Below are 27,986 nucleotides of genomic sequence, written 5' to 3' on the forward strand. Positions count from 1 at the left end.
ATATATATCCAAAAATTATTATTTTAAAACTTATGAAAGTTTTTAATGTTCTTAAATAACAGAGCTACTAAATTTAAATTTTGTCTAAAATCTATTTTTACAAAATTATTATATTTAATTAAAATAAATAACGATTAATAGTATAAATTAAAATCTATAATAAAATTTCATCGATTATGGTGTGAATTAATTGAAGATAATTGAAGTAATTAGTTATTTTGAGTTATGAAACAAATATTCAAACAAAATATAGGCGATATGATGGCGAATTTTGTGGAAACTATCAACGAACAATTATGAAATTTAAGCAATATATTTGGCAAATAATATTTTAATAATAAATGAAAAATCATAGACAGATACTGAACTTTTTCTATACCATTTTTCTATGTATCACGAAATTTTTTGTTTAAGCCTAGAATATATTTTTTCGTTTTTCAATTTTAATAGCACATAATTTTTTTGTTCTTTTTGCTAATTGAAGATCTAATTTGAGTTTTATATTCTTGATTTCAGCGTTCGAATAGAGCATGGAAATGGTTGTTTCTCCACCTTGTGTGTCACTGTTTCTTCAAACCAATGGTACTTTGATTTATTTATTCTTTAAATTTACTTAGTTTATTGACTTTGTAGATTTTATATTATGTTAAAGTTTGATCTTTCTTTTTTATGACACACCCTTGATTGAAAAATCATAAATATCGAGTTCTTATTAAATACTAATCAGGATATGGATAAGAGAAGGAAGAGCAGTTGGTAGAACATGGATCCTCAAATCAAGTAATCGAGCTAGATGGTATGAAGCATGACTACATCATTCTGGCTTTTTCATTTTGTTTAAAGGTTAGATTTTCAAATTTGTTTTAAAATTTAATCATATTTTTTTATGAAAATGAAACAATAATTAATAATAATAAAATGACTAATGAAACAACTATAAAAGGAATATGCTCTTTTATATTGATTTCAAACTGATTAAAAAGAATATATTTAAATTATAGGTAATATATATATCCGAAAATTATTGTTATGAAAATATTTTATTGTTCTTAAATAATAGAGCTACTAAATTCTAATTTTGTCTAAAATCTATTTTTATAAAAAATATTATATTTAATTAAAATAAATAACGAATAATAGTATAATTTAAAATCTTTAATAAAATTTCATCAATTATGGTTTGAATTAATTGTAGTAAAGGTTATTTTTAATGTATCATTAATTTGTGTGTTTTGTTTTTGAAGATTTGTTTTTGAGGATGGCAAACTTTGGTTTGATATTTTGGACTTGGGAATTAAACACATTAAGAAATTTATTGTTTGGTATTTAAATTAGCTAATAATTAGGGTGTGTTTACGAAGAGTTTTAGTCAAGGAAAATGTTGGATCACACAAGAAACAAGTACAAAACCATTTTACCAGGGAGTAGTACAATTAAGAGACTTTAATTGTGACGTGAAGACTATACTACTTGTGATTGATTTTATTGTGTTTAGACTTTTAAATGGGAAAACATGTAATCGTATTAAGGAGCAAGTGCATCCATCCACACATATTAAACTATTTGAAATAAACTTTTTGTATATCAATAATTTCATACCCAATATTTATGAAAATTATATTTAAGAAGTTTCCATAACCATTTCTATTAACAACAACATAACTATATGTTCAGAACCGTGCCATAGTTAGGAAAAAAGAAACATTCGCTTAGGGCATCAAATTTTGGAGAAAATATTAGGAGCATATATTATTTAGACTTTAGTCCTAATAAACTTATGTTTATATGAGACTTAATGGTTATGCTAAAATAATGTGTTAATAATATAGATAAATACGAAACAAATATTGGGCTTTGATATGGGCTTAATTAAGTGAGTAGAAAACAATTACTTCAACAATTAAGGTTTTTTAAAAAGTTAATAAATATTTAGGGTAAGCAAAGAAATATATATCCCTTTCTCCTCTTTTCTGAACAGAACTCAGTAAACAAAGTTTTCCTCTTGGCACAACTATGTATATGTTACAAGAAATCAAATATTACTTATGAAAACAACACCGCACGTACGTGCGGGTCCGTATCTAGGCACGTACGTGCATGTTTGAATCTCTTACATATTCTTTATTCGTTGGACTAAAATATACAATATCAAATAGTTAAATAAAAACTTAACATATAATGGGCATGACATATTTACTGTCCCAAAATAACATACCACATTTCTCTTACTTTTTTTTTTAATGTGATTATCTTTGTTGATAACAGAAACAAATCCAATCACTCTTTTGTCTAAACCGAATTAAAAACAAATCAAAATTGGTAGAATATAGATATTGAATGTGTCTAACATTTCTAAAAAATAATACATTTACAAACATAACTTCATATATATGTAATATATTATAAAGCAAACATAGTTTTTTAAATCAACCCCGCACGTACGTGCGGTCCGAATCTAGTGTATTTATAAAAACAAAATCACAAATATATATAGTTTCTTGAGTGGCCAAAAATGGCAAACCTACAAAGCCATTAAGCAAATGGCAAATCCAATTTTTCTGGGGCCAAATGCCAAACATAAATGCCATTAGATGGTCTAATGGTGAGTGAGTGTTTTCAAAGCCACAGGTTTAACTTTATTTGGGAAGACCGTACGAATGATTTACGCTTAATTGATGTGGTATCATTAATTGTAGATTTTCTTACGCTAAAAAAAATTATGGGTCAACAGTTTGGAATATACATTGTTTATCAGTAGAGAAAAATCAGAAATACAATTTTAGTCGAAGAAATTGTTCCGAATATCCAATGTATATATGTAGTCTTGATAGAATAAATAAATAAAAGCAATTTCGTCTTTGGTAATCAAATAGAAGTAGTTTGTGTATGTTAACTAGGCAAAACAGTTTTGCCAAAACTAATTAAACTGGCAAGAATGAGATTCAAACATCCCAAAAAAAGACTCTCTTTTTTTGTGTGTCAAAAACCCAAAAAAAAAACTTCATTTTTTTACTTTAAGCAATTATGGACGTCCTGCCAACAATATTTTTAAATCCAGAAGCAACATCGACAATATATGTGAAGACGTAAATTATATTCTTTTCCGTTCACATCACACATTCAAATCAATACCATTGTAGAAACTGAGTTTCACACAATGAATTTGTTTTACGGGGAAACAAATTCATTTAAGAACTCTCTCTTAAGAATTGGATCAAAACTAGAAATTAAAAAAGGATTTAGATCTCTTGGAAAACAAACTAGGATTTTCTCTCAAGAACGATGAAGAACTAGGATTTTTATATTAATTGCTGGATGATTACAATGAGGGAAATCTCCCATTATTTATATGTATTCTTAGATTACAAAATATATTCACTTTCCTAATAGATTGGACTAAGATTAGGAAAGTTTCTTCTTTTCTGTTAGGTCGGCTGTCTGGCGATTTGAGAAGTCGGCTGCTTGATCTTGGTTTCGGCCTTTCAGTCTTGTTGGGTCTTCATTCGAAGGATGAATTCGATGTTATGCCGAATTCTCGGATTAGATAACCGGTTTTTTTATTGGTTTAGATCGGTTTGTTGGGGTACCAATTCCCGCACCAACAACCATGATCCAAAATTTTGAATATATAGAAATTTGAGTTTTTAGCTATGCATGCAGGGAGAATATTTTGAATATATTTCTTCGAGCCAAAGCCAAGCATAAAAAGAACTAACCAATGATTGCTAATTGAGATACAAACTAAACCTCTATTTGCATGATCTTTATTTTCGATTGCTAACTGTGAATTGTATCATTGTAATCAATGATTTAACGATCACACATATATTCCAAATCCTGAAAAAGAGTTTCTGACTCTTTTTGGTAGTTTAATATCATTATTGGCTTAGAATGCTTTATTTGGACTACGACAAAATCTTGAATTGACCATTCTATACTCAGCAGACGACAAAGAGGGAAGAAGAAGCATGCATTGTGTTTAATGTTAACTTTTGTTTTAACGAATGATTAAGTTTCTCTATTTCTAGCAATAAACCTTCTACTCATTAAGCTGCTTGATGTAAAAACAGTTCTTTTTGTGGAATATATTTTACATTCATACAAAAAATGTTAACTTTTGTTTTTGTTTTGTAATGCCAACATTTTATTCAATCAGAACACTAACTAATGCGCTTAATTATTCTTCCAGCTAAAGATCGACCCCTCGTTTATCTTAGTTCCACCTATTACTGCCGTTGTTGTTGTTGCATGCTCTTCCATTCCATGTCATCGTTTGGCACATGACGATGATGTTGAAAGAACGGACTGGCCAACACGTTCTAGAGGTATTGTTTAAATTTGTTTGCTTGTTGGCGTCTCAGAAAACCCTACATTTGTCGAAATATTTTAGTAATACGCACAATCTGAAATAAAAAAAGGCGTTTTTATATATATAGATATTTTTTTTATTTTATTTTACATTTTTAATGCATTCTTTTACATTTTCAATGAATCTTTTACATGAGATTTCTTAATTTTATTCTTAATTTATTAATTTTATTCTTAATTTATAACTAAATTAACCTATTAATCAGTTATTAAATAATAGCATATATGTATACTAAAATTTATCCCGTGGTATACCACGAGTCCATTTCTTTTATTTTTTTTGTTTGTTTTATAAATCAATAACCCCGTGCATTCTGAAGAAATTAACAGTCAAATGTTTATAACAAATAGACCAAAATTTAAGTTATATTTATGTGTTAGTTTTGTTTAGTTTAAGATTATATAACTGTATTTGACTTTTAATTATAGGATTTAACCCACGATTTACCGCAAAATAATTTGTTCTCTACATTATCATAAATTAATTTAATATATCTAATATTCTAATATTGATAATATTAGCAAAATAATGAAATAATAAATTATCTGTGCAATACCAAATTAATGATTATTAAATTTATATTTATATTGATCCAAATCATTCGCACAATATAATTTCATTGCGTGTTATTTTAACTTTTAATTGTAAATATTCATTATATATTAAAATAACTCAAATGTAAAATAATATACTTGTTTGGTTACAAAAATCCTAAAACAAATTTTAAAATATATATCCGTTTATAAAAATTCAAATCACATCATATGCTGAAAAAAATCTAAAATTTTATTAACTTTATGTATTAAATAGTAATTCAAATAATTAAATATAAGATTAAATAAAAGTGAAAGGAGAATTCTATTTTAATATAACATATTGATTTAAATTAGGTAGATATATTTTAGGAAATTAATATTATCAAATAAGGAAATGATTGTGTTTGGTTGTAAATATTGTAGAAAATTTAGTTGGGACTTGTTTGGATATAAAGTTAAGAGAGGATGGCACAAAAATGTACTTCAAAAATGTTAAGATAGATATATATATATATATATATATATATATATATTTTGTGAAATATGTTAAAATAACAATTTTTGTGAAATAGAGAGTATACATCTTCACAGTACAACTACAATAAAGTTAGATCATAATAGTAAACACTTATCTTATTAATTTTATCATTTAGTTTTTGAGAATGCTAGATAAAATCATTTTTAACCAATTTTTTTTTTTTTAATTGCTATTTTTCAATATCAGAACATTAAATTAAGGGTTCATCGACTACACAAACTTTTGCCTCTAGATCTTAATTAATCCACTTGAATTGTCTCTTTCGTCAATTTTACTTTGCAAACTTTGATAGTCCTGTTTTATGAAGTTCATGAAGTTTTTATTACAAATTCGTACTTGATCGATTGGGTTGATATGATGAAAAAGAGATATCTTCGTAAAAATAAAAATAAAATTGGTTGTCAATTACAAAAATAAATAAATAAAATGTTATTGATATTATCAAATAAGGGAATGAGTTGCTAACCTCTAATTTGTGTTTGGGAAGTGATGAGCTAAATTGTCACGTTATTAACTTGGTGCCGAGCAACAAGATACCACTTTTGAAAAGAACAAACAAATCAAGCTTTAACGATTACAAGACATTTGGGAAATTTATGGGGGCAACCGCCATACCCATTACACATTTAGATAAGTCAGAAATCCAGACTTATCTAAATCAAAAGAGACCTAAAACTTGGATGTTTATGATAATTCTTCTAGAAGAAAAGTGATATACGCAATAATTTATGACCTGTCATCAATTAGTCGGTACTCTGTATTTTAGTTTTGCCCACATGTTTCATCGATCCATTAAGAGTTTGTGTCTAAAAAGGAACCAAATTCAGCTTTAGAAACTCTGTATAGGCATAAATCATATCGAATACGCCACTGGTTTTAGTGGTGGTATCCAATATATATTTCCATTGTTGTGAACTATGTATATTAGGTTAAAGGATTGACTTAGATCATTTTCCATCGCAACCTACAATATTACATGCATTTACAAAAAAAAACCCTACAATATTACATGCATTATTAATATATTATTATGCAATATATATAACAACATCCGGGCCACAAAGCAAAATAAGATCTACAGCTCCACTACTTCATTATACAATGAAATATGAGAAAATGAAAGTACATAAACACTTATTTTAAGTTGATTATTATTTTTTGTTCATTGACGACGAGTAGGCACAAGTTGGAGGGAAACTTTCTTACCGACTATAGTCGCACCTTCTTCTTCCAAATCGATATCTTTCACCGTCCTTCCTTCAGGCAATCCCCAATTAAAGAAGTAAAGCAAATTCAGCAAACCTAGTTCAACTGTCGCGATCCCCATTGTCATACCGGGGCAAATCCTTCGACCAGAACCAAACGGCAAAAGCTCGAAGTTAAGTCCTCTGTAGTCAACAGAACTATCAGCGAATCTTTCCGGTTTAAACTCATCTGGATTCTCCCAGAGGTTAGGATCGCGTCCTATCGCGTAAACATTGACCATGATTTGAGTCTTTTCTGGAATGTCGTAGTCTTGGATCTTGATTTGAGACATTACCTCTCTTGGTAATAAAAGTGGAGCTGCTGGGTGTAATCTGAATGTCTCTTTGATCACTAGCTTGAAGTAGTTAAGTTGGTTAAGATCTTGTTCAGTTATTCTCTCTCTCTTTCCACCAAGTACTGTCCTAACCTCATCTTGCACTTTCTTCATCACTCTTGGGCTTCTCATTAACTCTGTCATTGCCCAAAGAATGGTCGTTGAACTTGTGTTTACTCCGGCAAGAAATATGTCCTAAATCCAAATGCAACAACAAAAGTTTACATATACATGAAACCTTAATATCACATACTAACTAGATCAAGACCATATCATAGGAAAAATGAATAATGTTTTATAAATTGTTAAGGAGTAATCAAAAGAATTTTAATTCTCTTGATAATAAATAACATATGGAATAAATGGAGAAGTTATAAATATTTATATGAGTAAAATTATGAAAATATTTATATTATAATTTCAGTGTTTATAACTGACCACTGATTTGTTGTTACTATATCATGCAATTTGACCTTGTTTCAGGTTTATGTAGACGTAACAGAAGATAAATTATACAAAATTTCATAAATTACTTCATTTAAAATTCTGATTTGTCCGTTTCTAACTTTGTTCGATATAATAATAATATGATTTTCATACATTTATATAATTATTTATGCAGATAAAACACTAATTCATTCATTATTCCACCTAAATCCACAGTTAAAGTTGTTCTAACGTCAAAATTGAAGATTATTAAGAAATGCTTACAGAGATGACTCCTTTGATATGATCAGTAGTGAGCTGAAAAGAACCATCTTGGCTTTGTTTATTCATCATATCAATCATCACATCCACAACATCTGGAGTCTCTAATACTCTTCTTCCAGGCTTTAGATGATCATCGAGTACTTGGTTAAAGAATCCGTCAAGATCTGCGAATATACCGTTTAAGCTCTTGCTTTGACCAGTGATTCTATCAAGAATCCAACCTCCGGGGAAGAAATCAGAGAAAGCGAATTTCGCCTGAATCTTCTCTGACCTAGACGCTAAATCCTCCATGCTATCTTCGTCGATAAACTCGGATTCGTGAAGATTTTGACCGAAGGCGAGTCTACACACGATACTAGCGCTTAAAGTGAAAAGGGCTTTCTTCAAATTCACAGGAGATTGCTTCTGAGAAGCTTCAGAGAGTTTCTTGACCAACAAGTCATTCTCTTCTTCTCTTATATACCTAAAAGCGTTGAGTTTTTTCAAGCTGAATAGCTCGATCACGGCCAGCTTCCTCAAGGCTCTCCATTCTTCTCCGTAAGGAGCGAATCCGATGTCTTTGAAGTTGTAAGAGATTGTCTTTGTCGCTATGGTTTCTGGTCGGCTGCAACAGTCTAGGTCATGGGTTTTGAGAACTTCTTGTGCTGCATGGTTTGAAGAGATTACAACCAAAGGGACGAATCCGAACTGGAGCTGCATGACTGGACCGTGGATTTTCGAGAGGTCTAGGAGACATCTGTGAGGTAATCCTTTGAAGTAGTGTAAGTTTCCGATGATCGGAAGTTTTGGTGGTCCCGGAGGAAGTTTCAATTTTGAGGATTGGGATTTTCTTGTGAAGATTATTGTTACTAAGAGAAGTAACACGAGCCAGAGGAAACAGAGGAAAATTGACATTTTTGTGTTCTTGTTCTATTTTTTTCTTTCTCTTTTTTGTTTTTCTTCTCTATGTGCTGAGTGAGAAAAGTTCGAGTTTAAAGAAAATGAAATTAGTGTTTTCGATCTATGTCAAAACAAAATGAAAAAGACTTGATCTCGGCATGGGCGACTCTTAGGGTTTGTTTTCTAGAATAGTCCAAAAGGTCAATAATGAATACTAAAGATTTATCTAAATGTTTATTTTTTTGACGCCATATCTAAATGTTTTCCTTAAAACTATATTTTACAATGGTGGATGTGTGATAGAGAATGTATCTAAGTCAAATTATCCTCTACAAGCCGCTTATTCCAAAACAAAACTAAAAAAAATCTATCTAGAATATATTTGCTTTAATAAATGTAGGAAATATATTGAATCTAGTATTTTAAATGATTTATGTAGAATTTATAAATTCTATATTATTCAATCATAGATTTTAAATTAAAAAAATTCTAATAAAGCCATAGTTCATGTAAAACGGCTAGACCATCAAAAACATTACCTTTTAGATAGCAGATGATCCATCGATTGAGTACAACACCATATCATATAGCGAAGTTTAGATTAAATACGTTTTTTAAGTTTTTTTTTTTTTTGTTTCGTAAAAGACGTTTTGTTTAAGTTATGAAGACAAAACTGATAAACGATAATGTTTAAAAAGTTAATTTCTCTCTTTTGGCTTTGAAACTGTAATATACAAAAGCCTTGTAATAATGATGATCATTATATTTCAGTCAGTACCATATTGTGTTTTTTTTTTCCACGTGAAAACACGTAGCTCAGTATAAACCGGTCTTTTTTTTAAAAAAAAGATTCATCCAGCATATATAGGCCATTTTCAACACGTATATTTGAAAATGACTATAACCAAAGTCTAATTTTGTTTTTGCTACCCCAATTCCACTATCGATCAAAACAGATCTAATTTTTTTTTTGGAAATAAAAAATAAAAATAACGCTTAGTTGGTTCCAGTTTCATCCACATGTAATCTATTTAGATTAATATATATGTAATACATATATATACACGTATTTATGTATACATAAAATTTGGATATATATAGACAAATACTATCAGCATGTTTCCGTGTGTGTAGATAATTCAATCTGCAAACCAACTGTTAACATGTTGACGGAGTTGTTGTTGGTTGGAACTTGAGATCAAACAACGTAGATGAGCTCATTATAAGTTAAGCTTTCAATAATTGTTAATTATATCATTGTTACCACCTAATTTCTTCTACTATATGGTTTTGGTCATATATCATTTTTAATAGCAAGATAATTATGTAATAAATGTAAACCACTTAATTTTGTAACTTGAAACTTATAATTATTATTGTTGCCACCTAATTTTAACAATGGTTCAGTCATATGTAACTTTTGACTGTAAGATAACTATTTGGCCACACAAGACAAGGGCCACAACGACAAAGCAGCCAGCACAATATTTTTGTTTTAAACTCAAAGAGGATAATGATTTAACAGAACTCTATATAAGGAGAAACAAATTACATAATTCTTAATTTTGGCCTTTATTCAGTGATGAGTACTTTTTTTTTTAATGATGAAGAACTGGGAGAAGCTCAAGGGGAATTTTTTTTAATAATAGTGGCATCACCAGCTTCTTCCATGTCCATATCTTGGTTCTCCTCAAGTATTTTCCAATCAAAGAAGTAAAGCAAGTTCAAGAGTCCCAATTCAATGGTTGAAATCCCAAAAGTTATCCCTGGACATATCTTCCAACCAGAACCAAATGGTAACATCTTAAAACTGTTTCCTATGTAATCCACTGAACAATCGATAAACTTCTCCGGGTTAAACTCTTCAGGGTTTTCCCAGATTTTAGGGTTTCGTCCTATCGACCATGCGTTAACCAAAAGAATGGTTTTCCAAGGAATGTTGTAGCCTTAAATCTTAATATCAGCCATTGTTTCTCTTGGAAGTAAAATAGGAACTGCTGGGTGTAGTCTTAAGGTTTCTTTGATTACAAGTTTCAAGTACTGAAGCTTATCGACATTATCTTCCTCGATTCTCTCCTTTTGTTTGATTCCAATGAATGTTTGGATCTCGTCTTGAGCTTTCTTCATTACGCGCAGGTTTCTCACCAGCTCTGCCATTGCCCAAATCATGGTGATGGCACTTGTGTCCACTCCAGCAAGATATATATTCTAGGTCAACAATGACACAAGATGGTTAGTAAAATATTTAACTTAAGATTTGTTAATTGATTGTAAGATAAAAATACATAAAACTTTGACATGCTATTATAAGCAGGATCCCTACTGATCACCATGGATCACCAACAAAAGAGAAGATGCAAGTACAAATTAGATCTGTCAGAGAGAATGAGAAAGAGGAAGCGTCGGTCAACGCGACAAAAGGTAAACTTTTGTCTCACCAAACGGGCCTGAACATTAAGAAGCCCAACAAAAATGTTAAGCAAGTTTATAGGCCTAAGCCCAGTACGCAGCCCAACAATACAACCAAGATCCAGAAGCTTCCTGCACAATAAGACAAGTCAAAGGCTGAACCAAAGATACAATTGGAACAAGACACACAACAAGACAAGCTCCAAAAGCATAAGCAACTGAGAAGTAACAACCAAATTAAACTAGCCAATAATCATCCATGGAACTCTACTCTTTTCCTTTTCCTGCATTAAACATTTCAAACTGTGTTACTCTAAAGCTTAACCAGAAGAACTACATCTCATGGAAATCTTAATTCGAGTCGTTCTTATCTGGTTAGAATCTTCTCGGGTTTGTGAACGGGTCGTTCTCTCCTCCAGGCGCTGTCATCCAAGTCCCACACATTGGAGGTCAAATCACAACTGTTCAGAATCCAGACTACAACGAATGGTTCAGGGCTGACCAGATTGTCAGAGCGTGGCTTCTCGGCTCTCTGTCAGAAGATATCCTCGCTGAAGTCACTGGCACTACAACGGCTCAAGAACTTTGGAATGCTCTGGCAAGGCACTTCAACAAGGTATCATCTTCACGTCTCTTTGAACTACAAGGCAAGTTACAATCGTCAGAAAAGTTAGAGAGACCTATGTCAGAATACCTAAGAGACATAAGGAGTGTCAGTGAGCAGTTAGCATCTATTGGTAGTCCAGTACCTGAAAAAATGAAGATCTTTGCAGCTCTTAGGGGGCTAGGTAGAGAGTACGAACCTATCAAAGTCTCCATTGAAGGAATGATAGATCTCGTTCCACCACCCACCTTTGATGATGTCACCTCTCGTCTCATAAGCTATGCAGATCGAATGTCTACTTACAGTGCAGTACAAGAAGTGTCACCTCACATGGCCTTCTTTACCAATAAACCTGGTCGTGGAAGAGGAAGAAAAGGTGGATCTCGTGGACGAGGCAATTTCTTCACCACCAAAGGTAGAGGCTTTCCACAACAAATTCCTCCACACGCAAATGGTATGGACGTCAAGGTAGTGTGTCAAATCTGCAACAAACCAGGTCATCCAGCTATAAAATGCTGGTACAGATTTGATAGCAGCTATCAGTATGAAGACGTACCTCAAGCTTTAGCCGCTTTGAGAATCACAGACGTCACAGACCATGGAGGAACTGAGTGGGTAACCGACTCCAGAGCCAACGTACACGTTACCAACTCTCCACACAATCTGCAGAAAGCTCAGTCATACAATGGAACAGAGTCAGTTATGATTGGTGATGGCAACTTCCTTCCCATAACTCACACTGGATCAACCAGTCTTCAGACAACGTCTGGTAAGCTCCCTCTCAACGATGTTTTGGTTTGTCCTGATATTACAAAATTATTATTGTCAGTCTCTAAGGCCACAAATGATTATCCATGTTCTTTCCAATTTGATGATGATGCGGTTCGTGTTAATGAAAAGGCAACAAAGAGGTTGCTGATACTAGGAAACTACCATAATGGTTTGTACTTACTGAAGGACTCACCTAAGGCAGTCTTCTACTCCTCTCGACAACACTCTGTAAGTGAAGACGTCTGGCATAGGAGACTGGGGCATCCAAATGATCAAGTCCTTCAACAACTATCTGCAATAAAAGCTATTCTAGTCAATAAAGGTGTCAAGAAGATGTGCGAATCATGTCAGCTTGGCAAAAGTAGCAGATTATCTTTCTCTTCTTCTAGTTATGTCGCCTCGAGGCCATTAAAAAGGATCCACTGTGACCTTTGGGGACCTGCTCCAATAACATCTTTTCAAGGCTTTCGCTATTATGTAATTTTCATTGATAACTACTCACGCTTCTGTTGGCTGTATCCTTTAAAGTTGAAATCTGATTTCTTCTCCATCTTCACTATATTTCAAGCAAGAGTCGAAAATCAGTTTCAAACTAAGATAGGAACCTTTCAGTGTGATGGTGGAGGTGAATTTATGAGTTCAATGTTTCTGAATCACTTACAAAAATGTGGTATCCAGCAACTTGTCTCATGTCCTCATACTCCCCAACAGAATGGCCTGGCTGAAAGAAAACACAGACACATTGTTGAATTTGGATTATCGATGATGTTTCAAGGACGGGTGCCTCAAAAATATTGGGTTGAAGCCTTTTATACAGCAAACATTCTGATAAATCTTCTACCCACCTCGACACTTACCAAAGGATGTAGCCCGTATGAAGCTTTAATGGGGAAGACTCCAGACTACTCAGCTCTCACGGTGTTTGGTTGTGCCTGCTTTCCCACACTCAGAGACTATGCTGCCACAAAGTTCGATCCACGGTCACTCAAGTGTGTATTCTTAGGATATAATGAAAAGTAGAAGGGCTATCGATGCTTAGTACTTACCACAGGCAGAGTTGACATCAGTCAACATGTGTTGTTCGATGAAGAGTCCTATCCATTTGCAATCGACATCAACATCCTTCTAATCCAACGCCACAGATGAAACTTTGGCTTCGCAGCTTGGACACACTGTCTGTGGAAGCATCTGCAACAACAGAAACAACCAATGTTCCCTCAAGTCAGCCAATTTTCACGGAAGCTGACTTCCCACCTTTATCTCAGCAAAGTGGTGTAGCTGCAGTACCTTTGCTTGAAGGAGAGAGTACTGGGTGTGCGACAGGCTCTGATCCTGCTTATATAGGCAACAGCTCTCTTCCTTCATCTCCAAGGGTCTCTACAGCTCCATCTACTCCGTCACATCTCTCGCAAGAAACGTGTAGCGTTGGTACACCTGGGTCAACACCAACAGGAACAAGAAATTCTAGTATACCATGTCCTCTACCTGCGCTAAACGATGAGACTGATGTGAATGAGGAAAGCATAGTAGCTGAGGTGCTTGACACAAACAATGTTAGTGTGTCCCTAGAAGAAAGCAGTGTGTCACCAGAAGAAAGCAGGGTCAATACACCACCACCTGCTTCTCCATCATTACCCTCACCTGGTAATTGATCCGCAGGATGAGTCTCATAATCTGATTGTTGACACTGGTGAGAATGCGGCAGCCAATGCTTCTCAAGATGTTGGCTCTGTAGAAGATTCTTCATCAAGTCAACCTACACATCAAATGGTTNAGTTCAGTGTTTCTGAATCACTTACAAAAATGTGGCATCCAGCAACTAGTCTCATGTCCTCATACTCCCCAACAGAATGGCCTGGCTGAAAGAAAACACAGACACATTGTTGAATTGGAGTTATCGATGATGTTTCAACGACGGGTGCCTCAAAAATATTGGGTTGAAGCCTTTTATACAGCCAATTTTCTGATAAATCTTCTACCCACCTCAACACTTACCAAGGGGTGTAGTCCGTATGAAGCTTTAATGGGGAAGACTCCAGATTACTCAGCTCTCAGGGTGTTTGGTTGTGCCTGCTTTCCCACTCTCAGAGACTATGCTGCCACAAAGTTTGATCCGCGGTCACTCAAGTGTGTATTCCTAGGATATAATGAGAAGTACAAGGGCTATCGATGCTTAGTACCTACCACGGGCAGAGTTTACATCAGTAGACATGTGTTGTTTGATGAAGAGTCCTATCCGTTTGGTGACTCACATCGGCATCAACATCCTTCTAATCCAACACCATTGATGAAACTTTGGCTTCGTAGCCTGGATACACCGTCTGTGGAAGCATCTGCAACAACAGAAACAAATAGTGTCCCCTCAAGTCAGCCAATTTTTACAGAAGCTGACTACCCACCTTTATCTCAGCAAAGTGGTGTAGCTGTAGTACCTTTGCTTGAAGGAGAGAGTACTGGGTGTACGACAGGCTCTGATCCTGCTTCTATAGGCAACAGCTCTCTTCCTTCATCTCCAAGGGTCCCTACAGCTCCATCCACACCGTCTCATCTCTCGCAAGAAACATGTGGTACACATGTGTCAACACCAATCAATGTTAGCACATCAACAGAAACAAGCAATGTTAGCACACCAACAGAAACAAGCAATGTTAGCACACCAACAGAAACAGGCAATGTTAGTACACCATGTCCTCTACCTGCGTTAAATGGTGAGAGTGATGCGAATGAGGAAAGCATAGTACCTGAGGTAAGTGACATAAACAATGTCAGTATGTCACCAGAAGAAAGCAGGGTCAATACACCACCACCTGCTTCTCCACCACTACTCTCATCTGATATAATTGATCAGCAGGATGAGTCTCATAATCTGACTGCTGACACTGGTAAAAATGCAGCAGCCAATGCTTCTCCGGATGTTGGTGATGTCGCAGACTCCTTATCAAGTCGACCTACACATCAAATGGTTACACGGTCAAAAGCAGGCATTCGAAAACCAAACCCGCGATATGCACTCATGACTCACAAAGTGTCATATCCGGAGCCTAAAACTGTAACAGAAGCTTTGAAGCATGAGGGATGGAACAATGCAATGGGAGAAGAAATGAGTAATTGTAAAGAAGCGAATATCTGGTCTCTCACTCAACCTACACCATATATGCATGTTCTTAGTTGTAAGTGGGTGTTTCGAACGAAGCTGAATGCAGACGGAACCTTAGACAAACTCAAAGCCCGGTTAGTCGCAAAAGGCTTTGACCAGGAGGAGGGAATTGATTATCTCGAGACTTATAGTCCAGTCGTTAGAACTCCCACTGTGCGCTCTGTTCTTCATCTGGCTAGGATCATGAACTGGGAAATAAAACAAATGGATGTCAAAAACGCGTTTTTGCACGGTGATCTAACAGAGACAGTATACATGAAACAACCTACCGGGTTTGTGGATCCAACAAAGCCGGATCACGTTTGTCTTCTCCACAAGTCCCTCTACGGTCTCAAGCAATCACCAAGAGCCTGGTTCGACAAATTCAGTAAGTTCTTACTTGATTTTGGCTTCTACTGCAATCAGTCAGATCCGTCTCTGTTTGTCTACATCAAAGATGACGCCATGATAGTTCTGCTGCTGTATGTCGATGATATGGCCATCACAGGGAATAGCTCCACGACCCTGACAAGATTATTGAATGAATTAAATAAACAATTCAAAATGAAAGACTTGGGAAAACTACACTACTAGTAGTACTTTCTTTGCATCCATTTTCAATATCATTCAGGGGGACTTTTTCTATCTCAACAGAAATACGCAGAAGACTTACTGGTGGTAGCTCAGATGGAAAAGTGTAACCCGATGCCAACCCCCTTGCCTCAGGACATTCATCGTCGCATTGCTAATGATGCTCTCTTTCCCGATCCGACATACTTTCGCAGATTGACAGGTAAACTTCAGTACCTGACCCTCACTCGACCTGACCTACAGTTTGCTGTCAATTTTGTGTGTCAGAGAATGCATGCTCCGATGTACTCCGATTTCAATTTGCTCAAGAGGATCTTACGCTACATCAAGGGCACCACGGCCATGGGGATCTCATTTCATAAAAATACAGACTGTACAGTTAGAGCTTACAGTGATAGCGATCACGCCGGCTGCGATCTGACTCGTCGATCCACTGGTGGCTACTGCACCTTCTTGGGCAAGAACATCATCTCCTGGGCTGTTCAAAAACAGGACTCCGTTTCCAAAAGCTCTACTGAAGCAGAGTATAGAGCTCTTTCAGAAGCCGCATCTGAAGTCATGTGGCTTTGCAAAATTCTCAGCGAACTTCGGATTCCGCTTCCCAGAGCACCGGAGATCTTCTGTGATAATCTCTCTGCCGTCTACTTGACGGCCAACCCGGCTTATCACAAACGCAGCAAACACATCGAGACCCACTATCCCTACGTTTATGATCGTGTCGCCCTCGGAACTCTGACCGTCACACTTATTCCCGGTGCGTTCCAACTCGCGGATATCTTCACCAAATCTCTCCCGGTTGGTGCCTTCGAGTATCTGCGGACCAAACTCGGCGTGTCCTTCCCACCCACTCCGAGTTTGAGGGGGACTATAAGCAGGATCCCTACTGATCACCATGGATCACCAACAAAAGAGAAGATGCAAGTACATATTAGATCTGTCGGAAAGAATGAGAAAGAGGAAGCGTCAGTCAACGCGACAAAAGATAACTTTTGTCTCACCAAACGGGCCTGAACATTAAGAAGCCCAACAAGAATGTTAAGCAAGTTTACAGGCCTAAGCCCAGTATGCAGCCCAACAATACAACCAAGATCCAGAAGCTTCCTGCACAAGAAGACAAGTCAAAGGCTGAACCAAAAATACAATTGGAACAAGACACACAACAAGACAAGCTCCAAAAGCAAAAGCAACTGAGCAGTAACAACCAGATTAAACTAGCCAATAGGTTTGCAATACTTGGCTGCAAAGAAGAAACCTAAACCCTAAATACCTTTGCTATATATATATGCTAATGCTTGTAACAAGAACTAAGTGAATAAGAAGAAATGAAATAATATCTTACTCTCTTCAGCTATCTGATATTTGAGTAAGTTTAGAAATCTCATATTGATAACATCATAACAGTAGAAAAAAAAGAAAAAGTTATCGTACTTTTGAGCTAAAGCCCATGAATTATGAGAAATATTGTAAGTAAAATACACATGCTTACTTGGATGATTCCTTTGAGATGATCAATGGTTAGTTTGAAAGATCTATCTTGTCCTTGTTTATTCATCGTATCTAGAATCGAGTCAACAATGTCAGGGCGGTCTTGATTTGTTTTTTCCACAGGGTTCTTCAAGTGATCATCAATTATATGATTCAGAAAAGTATCAACCTCAAGGAGAACTTCTTGAAGTCTCTTATGTCGTCCAGACACAAAGTCAATAAACCATCCTAAACCAGCAGGGAAAAGATCATAGCTACTTAAAGATCCAATTTTCTGGACCTCAAACAAGAGTTCTTCGATCTTTTTCCCACTGAAATGATTTCTTTCGTCCAAACGCTGTCCAAAGGCCGATCTGAATATGATACTCCCGACTAGGCAGAAAAGTGTTTGGCTTAAATCCACCGGACTCTTCTTCTGAGCTAACTCCTTTAGTTTCTTGACCATCAAATCATTCTCTTCCTCTCTGATGTACCTAAAAGATCGAACCTTTTTCATGCTGAAGAACTCGAGAAATGAAACCTTACGCAACTCTCTCGAGACCTCCCCATTTGGTGCAAAGACGATGTCTTTACCGCCACGCGAGAATTTTGTGGAGGCCTTAGTCTTAGGTCTAGTACAACACTCATGGTCATGGACTTGAAGAGCTTCTTCAGCTGCTTCTTTTGATGATATCACAACCATTTCGAGGAAACCTAGACGGAGAAGGATCACCGGTCCATGTTTCTTGGAGAGATCGTGAAGACATCTATGAAACAATCCTCGAAGCTGGTGTAGGTTTTCGATGATCGGAAGCTTCCGTGGGCTCGGAGGAAGATTTCGTTTTAAGTGTTTGATTTTATTCCCGAATATTAGCGCTAAAGAAGCGGGGAGAAGCAGAAACATGATGAAATACAGAACACTCGACATTGTTTTCGTTTTCCTCTCTGTGTTTTGTTCTGTTTTTAGTAATAGAGAAACAGAAGATTAAGACAAAGACAATACTCTGTTTTACCACGGCAACATAACTGAGGGTCAATACTCAATAGATATAAAGTTACATGTCATTATGTCAATTATTGTACGTGAGGATAAGCTTCGAGAGGTGCAAAATCAAACTTTCAAAACACTAGTCAAACCGGTGCAATAAGGGGCCTCATGATGTCTCCGTCAAACTTTTAACATTACTATTATTTTTATCCAAACAACATGTCACCCTATTTATTTCAACAAAAATTACAATATATAATTTCATTCAAATATGAGGATTTTTTGTTTTTTGTTTTTTTTTCATTTTTTTTTAATGATAAAGAACTGGGAGAAGCTTAAGAGGAACTTTCTTAACAATGGTGGCATCACCAGCTTCTTCCATGTCCATGTCTTGATTCTCCTCAGGCATTCTCCAATCAAAGAAGTAAAGAAAGTTCAAGAGTCCCAATTCAACAGTTGAAATACCAAAAGCTATCCCTGGACATATCCTCCGACCAGAACCAAATGGTAACATCTCAAAGTTATTTCCTTTGTAGTCAATAGGAGAATTGATAAACCTCTCCGGATTAAACTCTTCAGGGTTTTCCCAGAGTTTTGGATCTCGTCCTATCGACCATGCGTTAACCAAAAGAATGGTTTTCCGAGGAATGTCGTAGCCTTGAATCTTGATATCAACCATTGTTTCTCTTGGAAGTAAAAGAGGAGCTGCTAGGTGTAGCCTTAAGGTTTCTTTGATCACAAGCTTCAAGTATTGAAGCTTATCAACATCTTCTTCATCGATTCTTCCATTTTGTTTGATTCCAATGCAACTTCGGATCTCATCTTGAGCTTTCTTCATCACACGTGGGTTTCTAACCAGCTCTGTCATTGCCCAAATCATGGTGATGGCACTTGTGTCTACTCCAGCAAGATATATATCCTAGGTCAACAATGAGACAAAATGTTAATGACATACTTAAGAGTTAAGACTAATGATATGTTAAGAGTTCCATCTGAAAAGGTATCAAAGTGTTTTGACATATTATCAGTGTTTGCCTTGGCGAAAGTGTATTTCGACAACATAAAAAAAAAAAACGTTACTGTAACTTAACTCTCAATTTTTTTTAAAACTATTGAACTACATTAAATGCTTACTTGGATGATTCCTTTGAGATGATCAATGGTGAGCTTGAAAGATTCATCTTGCTCTTGTTTATTTGTAATATCTAAGAGCGAATCGATGATATCAGGACGGTCAAGAGTTGTTTCTTCTATAGGGTTTCTCAGGTGATCATCAATAATATGATTCATCAGAGTATCAACCTCGACGAAAACTTTGTGAAGTTTCTTAGATCGTCCTGACACAAAGTCCATAAACCATCCCACACCAGTAGGGAAAAGATCAGAGCTACTTAGAGACCCAACTGTCTGGACCTCAAACATGAGTTCTTTGATCTTTTCCTGATTGACGTGCTTGCTCTCGTCAAAACGCTGTCCAAAGGCGGATCTGAATATAATATTTCCAACTAGACAGAAAAGTGTTTGGCTCAAATCTACCGAAGATTTCTTTAGAGCCGATTCCTTAAGTTTCTTGACCATCAAATCATTCTCTTCTTCTCTTATGTACCTAAACGATCGAACCTTTTTCGTGCTGAAAAAGTTAAGAACCGAAAGCTTGCGCAACACTTTCGTAACCTCACCATATGGGGCAAAGGCTATGTCTTTACCGTTACGCGTAAATTTTGATGAGGCGATCGTCTTTGGTCTCGTACAGCACTCATGGTCGTGTGTTTTAAGAACTTCTTCAGCGGCTTCCTTTGATGAGATCACAACCATATTGACAAAACCTAGACGCAGAAGCAACACGGGTCCGTGTTTCTTGGCGAGATCGTGAAGACATCTATGAAACAATCCTCGAAACTGGTGTAGGTTTCCGATAATCGGAAGCTTTGGTGGGCTCGGAGGAAGATTTTTTTTCGGATCTTTTATTTTCTTCATGAATAATAAAGCAAAAAGAGTGGGAGGAAGAAGAAACAAGATGAAATACAGAAGAATCGACATTATTTTCGTTTTACTCTGTTTTGCGTTCTGTTTTTTTTTTTGTTTTTCTTGATAAAGAAACAGAGTATGAAGACAATAAAGGAAACAGAGCTAAAGGCGTCTTTGACCATGTCAACTTAACTCCGTGACTCAAAGTGACATACTAGTATAAAGTTAACGTTTCAATTATCAATACAATAAAAGATGTAGTGTTTCTCTCCCGAACTTGACACCTCAGCTTCTGTATTGAAGCAAGTGTTGACACCTCGATAAAAATCAATAACCTAACTCAACTTTTTTTTAATTTCATGAACAAAGCAAAATAAATATGATTAATTTGATTTTATCAAGTAACGTGCCTTTCTTCATATAAAAATAAATGATTGTTACTACCAAATCTTGAAAATGTAAAAGTTTCAAGATACATTAATTGGGTCTACGCCAAGAAAAAAAACTTCGCAGTTTTTTTTATATTATTGTATCAAACTTGTGAAAATTGATTTATGAAGGCTTCTTGCGACCATATTGACCAATTGTTTTTTTTTTTGGGTAAGGTGGGTGTCTTTAAATACTAGATCAACCTGTCCTTGCATATTTCCGGAATGATATATAATAATATAAGAAAACAATTAATGTATTATTTTGAGAGAACCATGAAATGTAGATGGTCTAATAAATCTAAATAAAAAAATTCCCACTTCTAGCAGCTGCCTCTTTCTATTTTTTTTTTAATTCGAATTCCATCGAGTTAAGCAAAAGCCGAGACTGTGGATCATGTGGAAAATAAAATGTGTTGTTATCTTCGAATCTAAGACTTTTTTATGAGTTTTTTTTTTGGATTTATCTTTGTGTTCATAGTTTTGGATAGAAGAGAAATTTTGAGTTTTTCCGATTGAATCTCGTTACTTATTTGGTATTCGCCATGATTCGAGGGTAAAAGGAAAATTTGACACTTTCGGAGTATTTATTTGTTAGGTGATTGAAGATTATGAATAAAGTTGGAAGCTTTAATATAATGTAAACAAGTTCTAGCTTGTGAACATTGTCCAAATTGGTATGGAATTATAGGATTTAGCTCAATAGTGTTTGCTTTAGATATAATATTGAGTTATTTTATGAACTAATTGAATATGTGAGCTCATATTCATGGTATAGTTGCATTTGTTTTGTTTTATCTGGAATTAAGTTTTTGGAAAGTTTGTTTTTGAGATTGCAGTTTAAGAATGCTAAACCATTGTAATAAATTGTGCTTGATAATAAAAATTTTGACCATAAAAAAACACTATATATTTATGTGACTAAATTTGTATAAACTACAAAAAGTACATCACAAATTCAAACTATATTAATAATATATCTGTTCCACAAAATTTAAAGAAAATAAAACAGAACATACATTTGGGTTAGTTAGTCTATTTATACAATTAAGTATTTAAGTCTATCCGATTTAAATGTAAATATTTATAAATCATCTTAAATTTGAGATTTCTCTATCTTTATTTTATTAATGCATCTTCTATCTTATCATTGTATAAACCATAGTTTTTACAGCGAATCTAATTTTTTAAAAAATTATATTTTCAATAATTCAATATATCTAAAAATAATTACAAAAAGTATCCCGTAGCGTAGCGCGGGTCTAACCTAGTTGTCTTGTAAAGTTAAGATATGCTTTGAGAGGCTTTTAGAGTTTTAGATTTAAGAACATCAAATCATTCAATGATGCATCAAACAACTTTTATAGCAAAATAAATAGTACTCCAATCTTAAATTATTGAAGTTAACAACCCAATTAGGTTCATGATTTTAACGACAAAGTAACATTTATTTTAACATTCCTTTGTTTTAGTTTTGCTTAGTGTTTAGTATTAAGAAAACGGTGTAAACGCTTAGCCACAACTCACAACACAGACTTCTCTATTGTTTTCGTACGGCACCACCCAACATTACAGAAAATAGACTAAATTATTCTCTAACCAACTTACACTAGTCTTACTTACTTGTTTAAAAGATTGCTAGGTTCTAGAAAATAGACTAAATTATTCTCTAAAAATTTCCACTAATTTATTTTGTTTGTTTAAAGAATTGTTAACACTAATCGACTTCCGGTGTAGATCTAGACCCTAACGAGAAAATCAAAAATTAAACAAAGATTAATCGGAAACTAGTTTTAATTTTTAAAAAAACTAGGTTTTGAATCCACGCTACGCGTGGGTTTATTTGATATAATTTGATAAAAATTATATATGATTGATGATCTTTGATGAAATATTATCTAATAAAAATTTAAATTAGTATGAAGGAAAAAAATAAATTTCAGATACACAATTTTTAAAAGTAGAAAAATCAGTTGTGATATAAAATCAAATATGATAAAAAAATCATGAATTTAACTCGACGTCTAGGTGAGATGGATCAAACTGGTGACCTCACATATCCTAAACCATTTCTTTGACAAGCAGAAAAACAAAACAATTTTATAATCCTGAACTTATCTCATTTTCATATTTAATTGATCGCTACCACCTATGTTTTCATGTTTTTTTTTTCAATGTTTTCTTACTCTTCATATTCTTTCTTGTCGTTTTCATTGTCAAATTTTATAGTAATTGTCATCGTTACTTTTACCGTTCGGTTATTCGTTATACTCTTTTTCTTCTTCTTCCTCGTCAACTTCTTCATATTTTTCCACCGAAAAACCTCTTTTTAGGCTACCACACAACTTATTAACCCATCAAACTCCAAGACCAAAATCATTTTTTTCTCATAAAATTTGTACAATTCATGAAGACCAGCATAGTCAACACATGCACCCAATTATTGGTAATTTCATCCATATTATTCGGTTTTAGATCCACCCATATTGAAACTTCTCAAACTAAAATCTTTACTTACAGAAAAAATTATATGAACACATGTATAGTTAAAACAATATTTGTGCTTTTCGTCGATCATTCTTCTTTAAACACAAAATAACATCAAATCAAGGTCTTGCGACGTCAACCCCTTTCTTAGACTTAAAAATATAATTTTTACTACAAGAATATCAAATCATCTGTAAATTTATACCCAAAAAAAAACATATTTTACAGCTCATAAGAGATATAAAACACAAACTGAGATAAGTAAGATATTTTCAAGATATTATAAAATTTGATATATATTATTTAAAAAATTCTTAAACTTTACAATTTTTAATAGAGATTAAATATTTAAAGAATTTTAAACTTTAGATGTAGTTTAATTATTTGTAACATTTTTATTAGAGTTTAAATAGTTAAAATATTTTAAACTTTTTATGGAGGTATTTATAATATTTATAAACCTTTATAAAAGTTAAGAACTTTCAATATTTATAACATTTAAACATGTTTGACCAAAAAAAATATATATTTAAACTTTAAAAATTTTTAAATATTATAATATTTTTTTTGAAACTTTTTAAAGTTTTAATTTGATCATATAAAAAACTGGATTAAACTGAATAAAACTTTTAAACTTGGACGCCTGATAAATCAAGTTTTTCTACTCATTCGTTGTTGGAAACATATTAATCTGATTTATACTAGTTCTGAACCATTGTCTAAAAAATTTCTAACCGATGTGGGACGTTGTACATAGTTCTTTTATTTCCATAAATTTAAAATTCTGGAAATTTAGAAAATGTTAATGGATGACATGTCAAATCTTGATTGGTTGTTTATAATAATTCTTAAAAAAGAAAATTATGTAAATTTAAAAAATGTTAATGAGTGACAAGGCAAATCCCGATAGAATGTTTAAAATCCTATGTGGACGTCTTAAGGAGCTTATAGCTCATCCATTTATTTAGTATAGATTTTTAATAGAGATTAAATATTTAAAATATTTTAAACTTTAGATGTAGTTTAAATATTTGTTACATTTTTTTTAGAGTTTAAATAGTTAAAATATTTTAAACTTTTTATGGAGATATTCATAATATTTTTAAACCTTTATAATAGTTAAGAACTTCCAATATTTATAATATTTAAACTTTTCAAAAATTTTAAATATTATAATATTTATTTTGAAACTTTTTAAAATAATTATTTGATCAAATGAAAAACTGGATCAAACCGAATAAAACTTTTAAACTTGGACGCGTGATAAATCAAGCTTTCCTGTTCATTCGTTGTTGGAAACATATGAATCTTATTTATACTGGTTCTGAACCATTGTCTAAAAATTTTCTAGCCGATATGGGACGTTATACATAGTTCTTTTATTTCCATCAATTTAAAATTCTGGAATTTTAGAAAATGTTAATGAATGATATGTCAAATCCTGATTGGTTGTTTATAATAATTCTTAATATAGAAAATTCTGGAAATTTAGAAAATGTTAATGAGTGAGGTGTCTAATCCCTATTGGTTGTCTAAAATCCTAGGTGGACAGCTTAAAAAGCTTATAGCTCCTACTTTTATTTAGTATGGATTCTCTTTAATTAATAAAAATAAAAATATATGATATTAAATATATATATATATATATATATATATACTGTTTAAACCCATGTTAAGAAAAAACACCACATAACATACAAAACTATAATATTGTATTCAAAATTGCAATAAACACATGAAAATGTACTTATAAGATAAAAATTTATGATATATATTAAAATTTGAACATAACTGTAGAACGTAAAATCTTTCAATCTAAATATCTGAATAACCAAAACACAGATGTTTTATACTTCCAATCTAAAATTAACCGAGGTATGCAAAATTAGACAGTAATCATATTAAGCACAAAATAATTGGATTAGGTAAGGAGTTATTGGATAACTTATTTCTTTAAAGTATTAGTCATTAATCAAAGCAGATAGAGTGAACCTAACGACTAAGTATGCAGTAATTGGAGTTAGGGCAACTCTAACTCCACTCTATTTTAGAGTCAAATTTCTATTATAGAGCAACATTTGCTCCAACCCTACTCTATATTTTACTCAAAATAAAGAAAATAATAGGATTGCTATATATATATATATAGCAACTCTATTCTCACCTCTATTTTTTAAACTAAGTATGTTTTAGAGTTGAAAATAGACTAATACATTGAAGGAAAACAGTGCTCTATTTTTTAGTTACTCTATTTTAGAGGAAAATATAGAAATATACATTGGAGATGGTCTAGGGGTAGATTTTTTAAAAACTAAGACATAGATTAGTTTTTTCGGAAACCCAAAAGTAACTTAACAACTCCAACAACTTCATTAGAGTAAAGTACTAATCTTCTCTTCTCTAGTTCCTTGATTCCCGTAGTTTAGTTCGAGAACCAAAAATGTATTAGACTATTATTAGTCAACAATTTCCCACAACAATATAAACAAAATAACATTTAATGATGAAAAACTGGGAGAAGTTTAAGAGGAACTTTCTTCGTAATTGTGACATCACCTGCCTCTTCCATGTCAATATCTTTATCCTCTTCAGGCAGTCTCCACTCAAGGAAGTAAAGCAAGTTCAATAGTCCCAATTCGACAGTCGCAATCGCAAAAGCTATTCCTGGACATATCCTCCGACCAACATCTCAAAATTATTTCCTTTGTAGTCAATAGGACAATCGATAAACCTGTCCGGATTAAACTCCTCAGGGTTTTTCCAAAGATCAGGGCTTCGTCCTATCGACCATGCGTTAACCAAAAGAAGTGTTTTCCGAGGAATGTCGTAGCCTTGAATCTTGATATCAACCATTGTTTCTCTTGGAAGTAAAAGAGGAGCTGCTGGGTGTAGTCTTAAGGTTTCTTTGATCACAAGTTTCAAGTATTGAAGCTTATCAACATCTTCTTCATCGATTCTTTCATTTTGTTTGATTCCAATGCAACTTCGGATCTCATCTTGAGCTTTCTTCATGACACGCGGGTTTTTAATAAGCTCTGCCATTGTCCAAATCATGGTGATGGCGCTTGTGTCTACTCCAGCAAGATATATATCCTAAGTAAACAACGACACAAAACGGTTAATGACATATTTAAACTCAAGTTTTGTTAAGAATACCATATCAAAAAGTACTAAAGATCTAATTTTTATAGATTGATCATTGATTTTGACATACGTTTGAGAAAAGGTTAGGAATCTTATATCGATTGGCATAAGAAGCCTTACTCTAAGTTTTCATTAAATAAAAAAGCCTTGAGGTAATATATTTTGGAATACAGAGAGAGGTTGACTTTTTTGTAAAAGTTTTGAATTAGATTATATGCTTACTTGGATGATTCCTTTGAGATTATCAATGGTGAGCTTGAAAGATTCATCTTGTCCTTGTTTATTTATCATATCTAAGAGCGAGTCAACCATATCAGGACGATCACGAGTTGTTTCTTCTATAGGGTTTCTCAGGTGATCATCAATTATATGATTCAACAGAGTATCAACCTCAGTGAAAACTTGGTGAAGTTTCTTGTGACGTCCTGAAACAAAGTCCATAAACCACCCTACACCAGCAGGGAAAAGATCAGAGCTACTTAGAGATCCAACTTTCTGGACCTCAAACATGAGTTCTTTGATCTTTTCCTTATTGACATGCTTGTTCTCGTCCAAACGCTGCCCAAAGGTGGATCTGAATATGATACTTCCAACTAGATAGAAAATGGTTTGGCTCAAATCCACTGTACTCTTCTTCTGACTTGATTCTTTAAGTTTCTTGACCATCAAATCATTCTCTTCTTCTCTTATGTACCTAAAAGATCGAACCTTTTTCGTGCTGAAAAAGTTAAGAACAGAAACTTTGCGCAGCTCTCTCGAAACCTCACCGTATGACGCAAAGGCGATGTCTTTACCATCACGCCAGAATTTTGATGAGGCGTTGGTCTTAGGTCTTGTACAACACTCAAGGTCATGTACTTTAAGTGCTTCTTCAGCTGCTTCGCTTGATGAGATCACAACCAAATCGAGAAAAAAACCTAGACGGAGAAGCATCACGGGTCCGTGTTTCTTGGAGAGATCGTGAAGCCATATGTGAAGCATCCCTTGTAGCTGATGTAGGTTTCCGATGATCGGAAGCTTCGGTGGGCCAGGAGGAAGATTCTGTTTCGAGTCTTTGATTTTATTTATGAATATTAACGTTAATAGAGCGAGAGGAAGAAGCAACAAGATGAAATACAGAAAAATCGACATTGTTTACGTTTTCCTTTGTTTTGTGTTCTACTTTTCGTGATGTTGAAACAGAGTATTCAGACTATAAACAAAACAACGACGGCAACATAAGTCAGAGTCAATACATAGAAAGTCACTTGTCATGTAGTGTTTGTGACTTGTGAGGATAAGCTTTGCAATTTGTCTTCAAAATCTGTGAACCTCTACTAGTCAAACACTATTCAAATCGTTTTCAAAGAAGTGTAAAAAAATTAAGTAAAAACCATTAATATCA

General features: G+C 33.8%; 2 protein-coding genes and 2 pseudogenes across 2 annotated transcripts; all 4 read right to left on the reverse strand.

The window, feature by feature from the left end:
- Window positions 6,436-8,746, reverse strand: LOC104710410 (cytochrome P450 71B23). The gene is made up of 2 exons (XM_010426990.2): window positions 7,734-8,746; window positions 6,436-7,217 (listed from the first exon to the last, which is right to left on the reverse strand). Exons 1-2 carry the CDS (start codon window positions 8,625-8,627, stop codon window positions 6,606-6,608), a joined length of 1,506 nt encoding a protein of 501 aa, XP_010425292.1. The 5' UTR covers window positions 8,628-8,746; the 3' UTR covers window positions 6,436-6,605.
- LOC104710412 lies at window positions 10,124-18,592 on the reverse strand (annotated as a pseudogene).
- LOC104710414 (cytochrome P450 71B3-like) lies at window positions 18,748-20,773 on the reverse strand. Its single transcript, XM_010427016.2, has 2 exons — window positions 19,710-20,773; window positions 18,748-19,494 (listed from the first exon to the last, which is right to left on the reverse strand). The coding sequence occupies exons 1-2, from the start codon at window positions 20,613-20,615 to the stop codon at window positions 18,886-18,888; spliced, it is 1,515 nt and encodes a 504-aa protein (XP_010425318.1). The 5' UTR covers window positions 20,616-20,773; the 3' UTR covers window positions 18,748-18,885.
- Window positions 25,806-27,986, reverse strand: LOC109125028 (annotated as a pseudogene).

Source organism: Camelina sativa, chromosome 9, assembly GCF_000633955.1.
Source record: "Camelina sativa cultivar DH55 chromosome 9, Cs, whole genome shotgun sequence".
Lineage (NCBI taxonomy): Eukaryota > Viridiplantae > Streptophyta > Magnoliopsida > Brassicales > Brassicaceae > Camelina > Camelina sativa.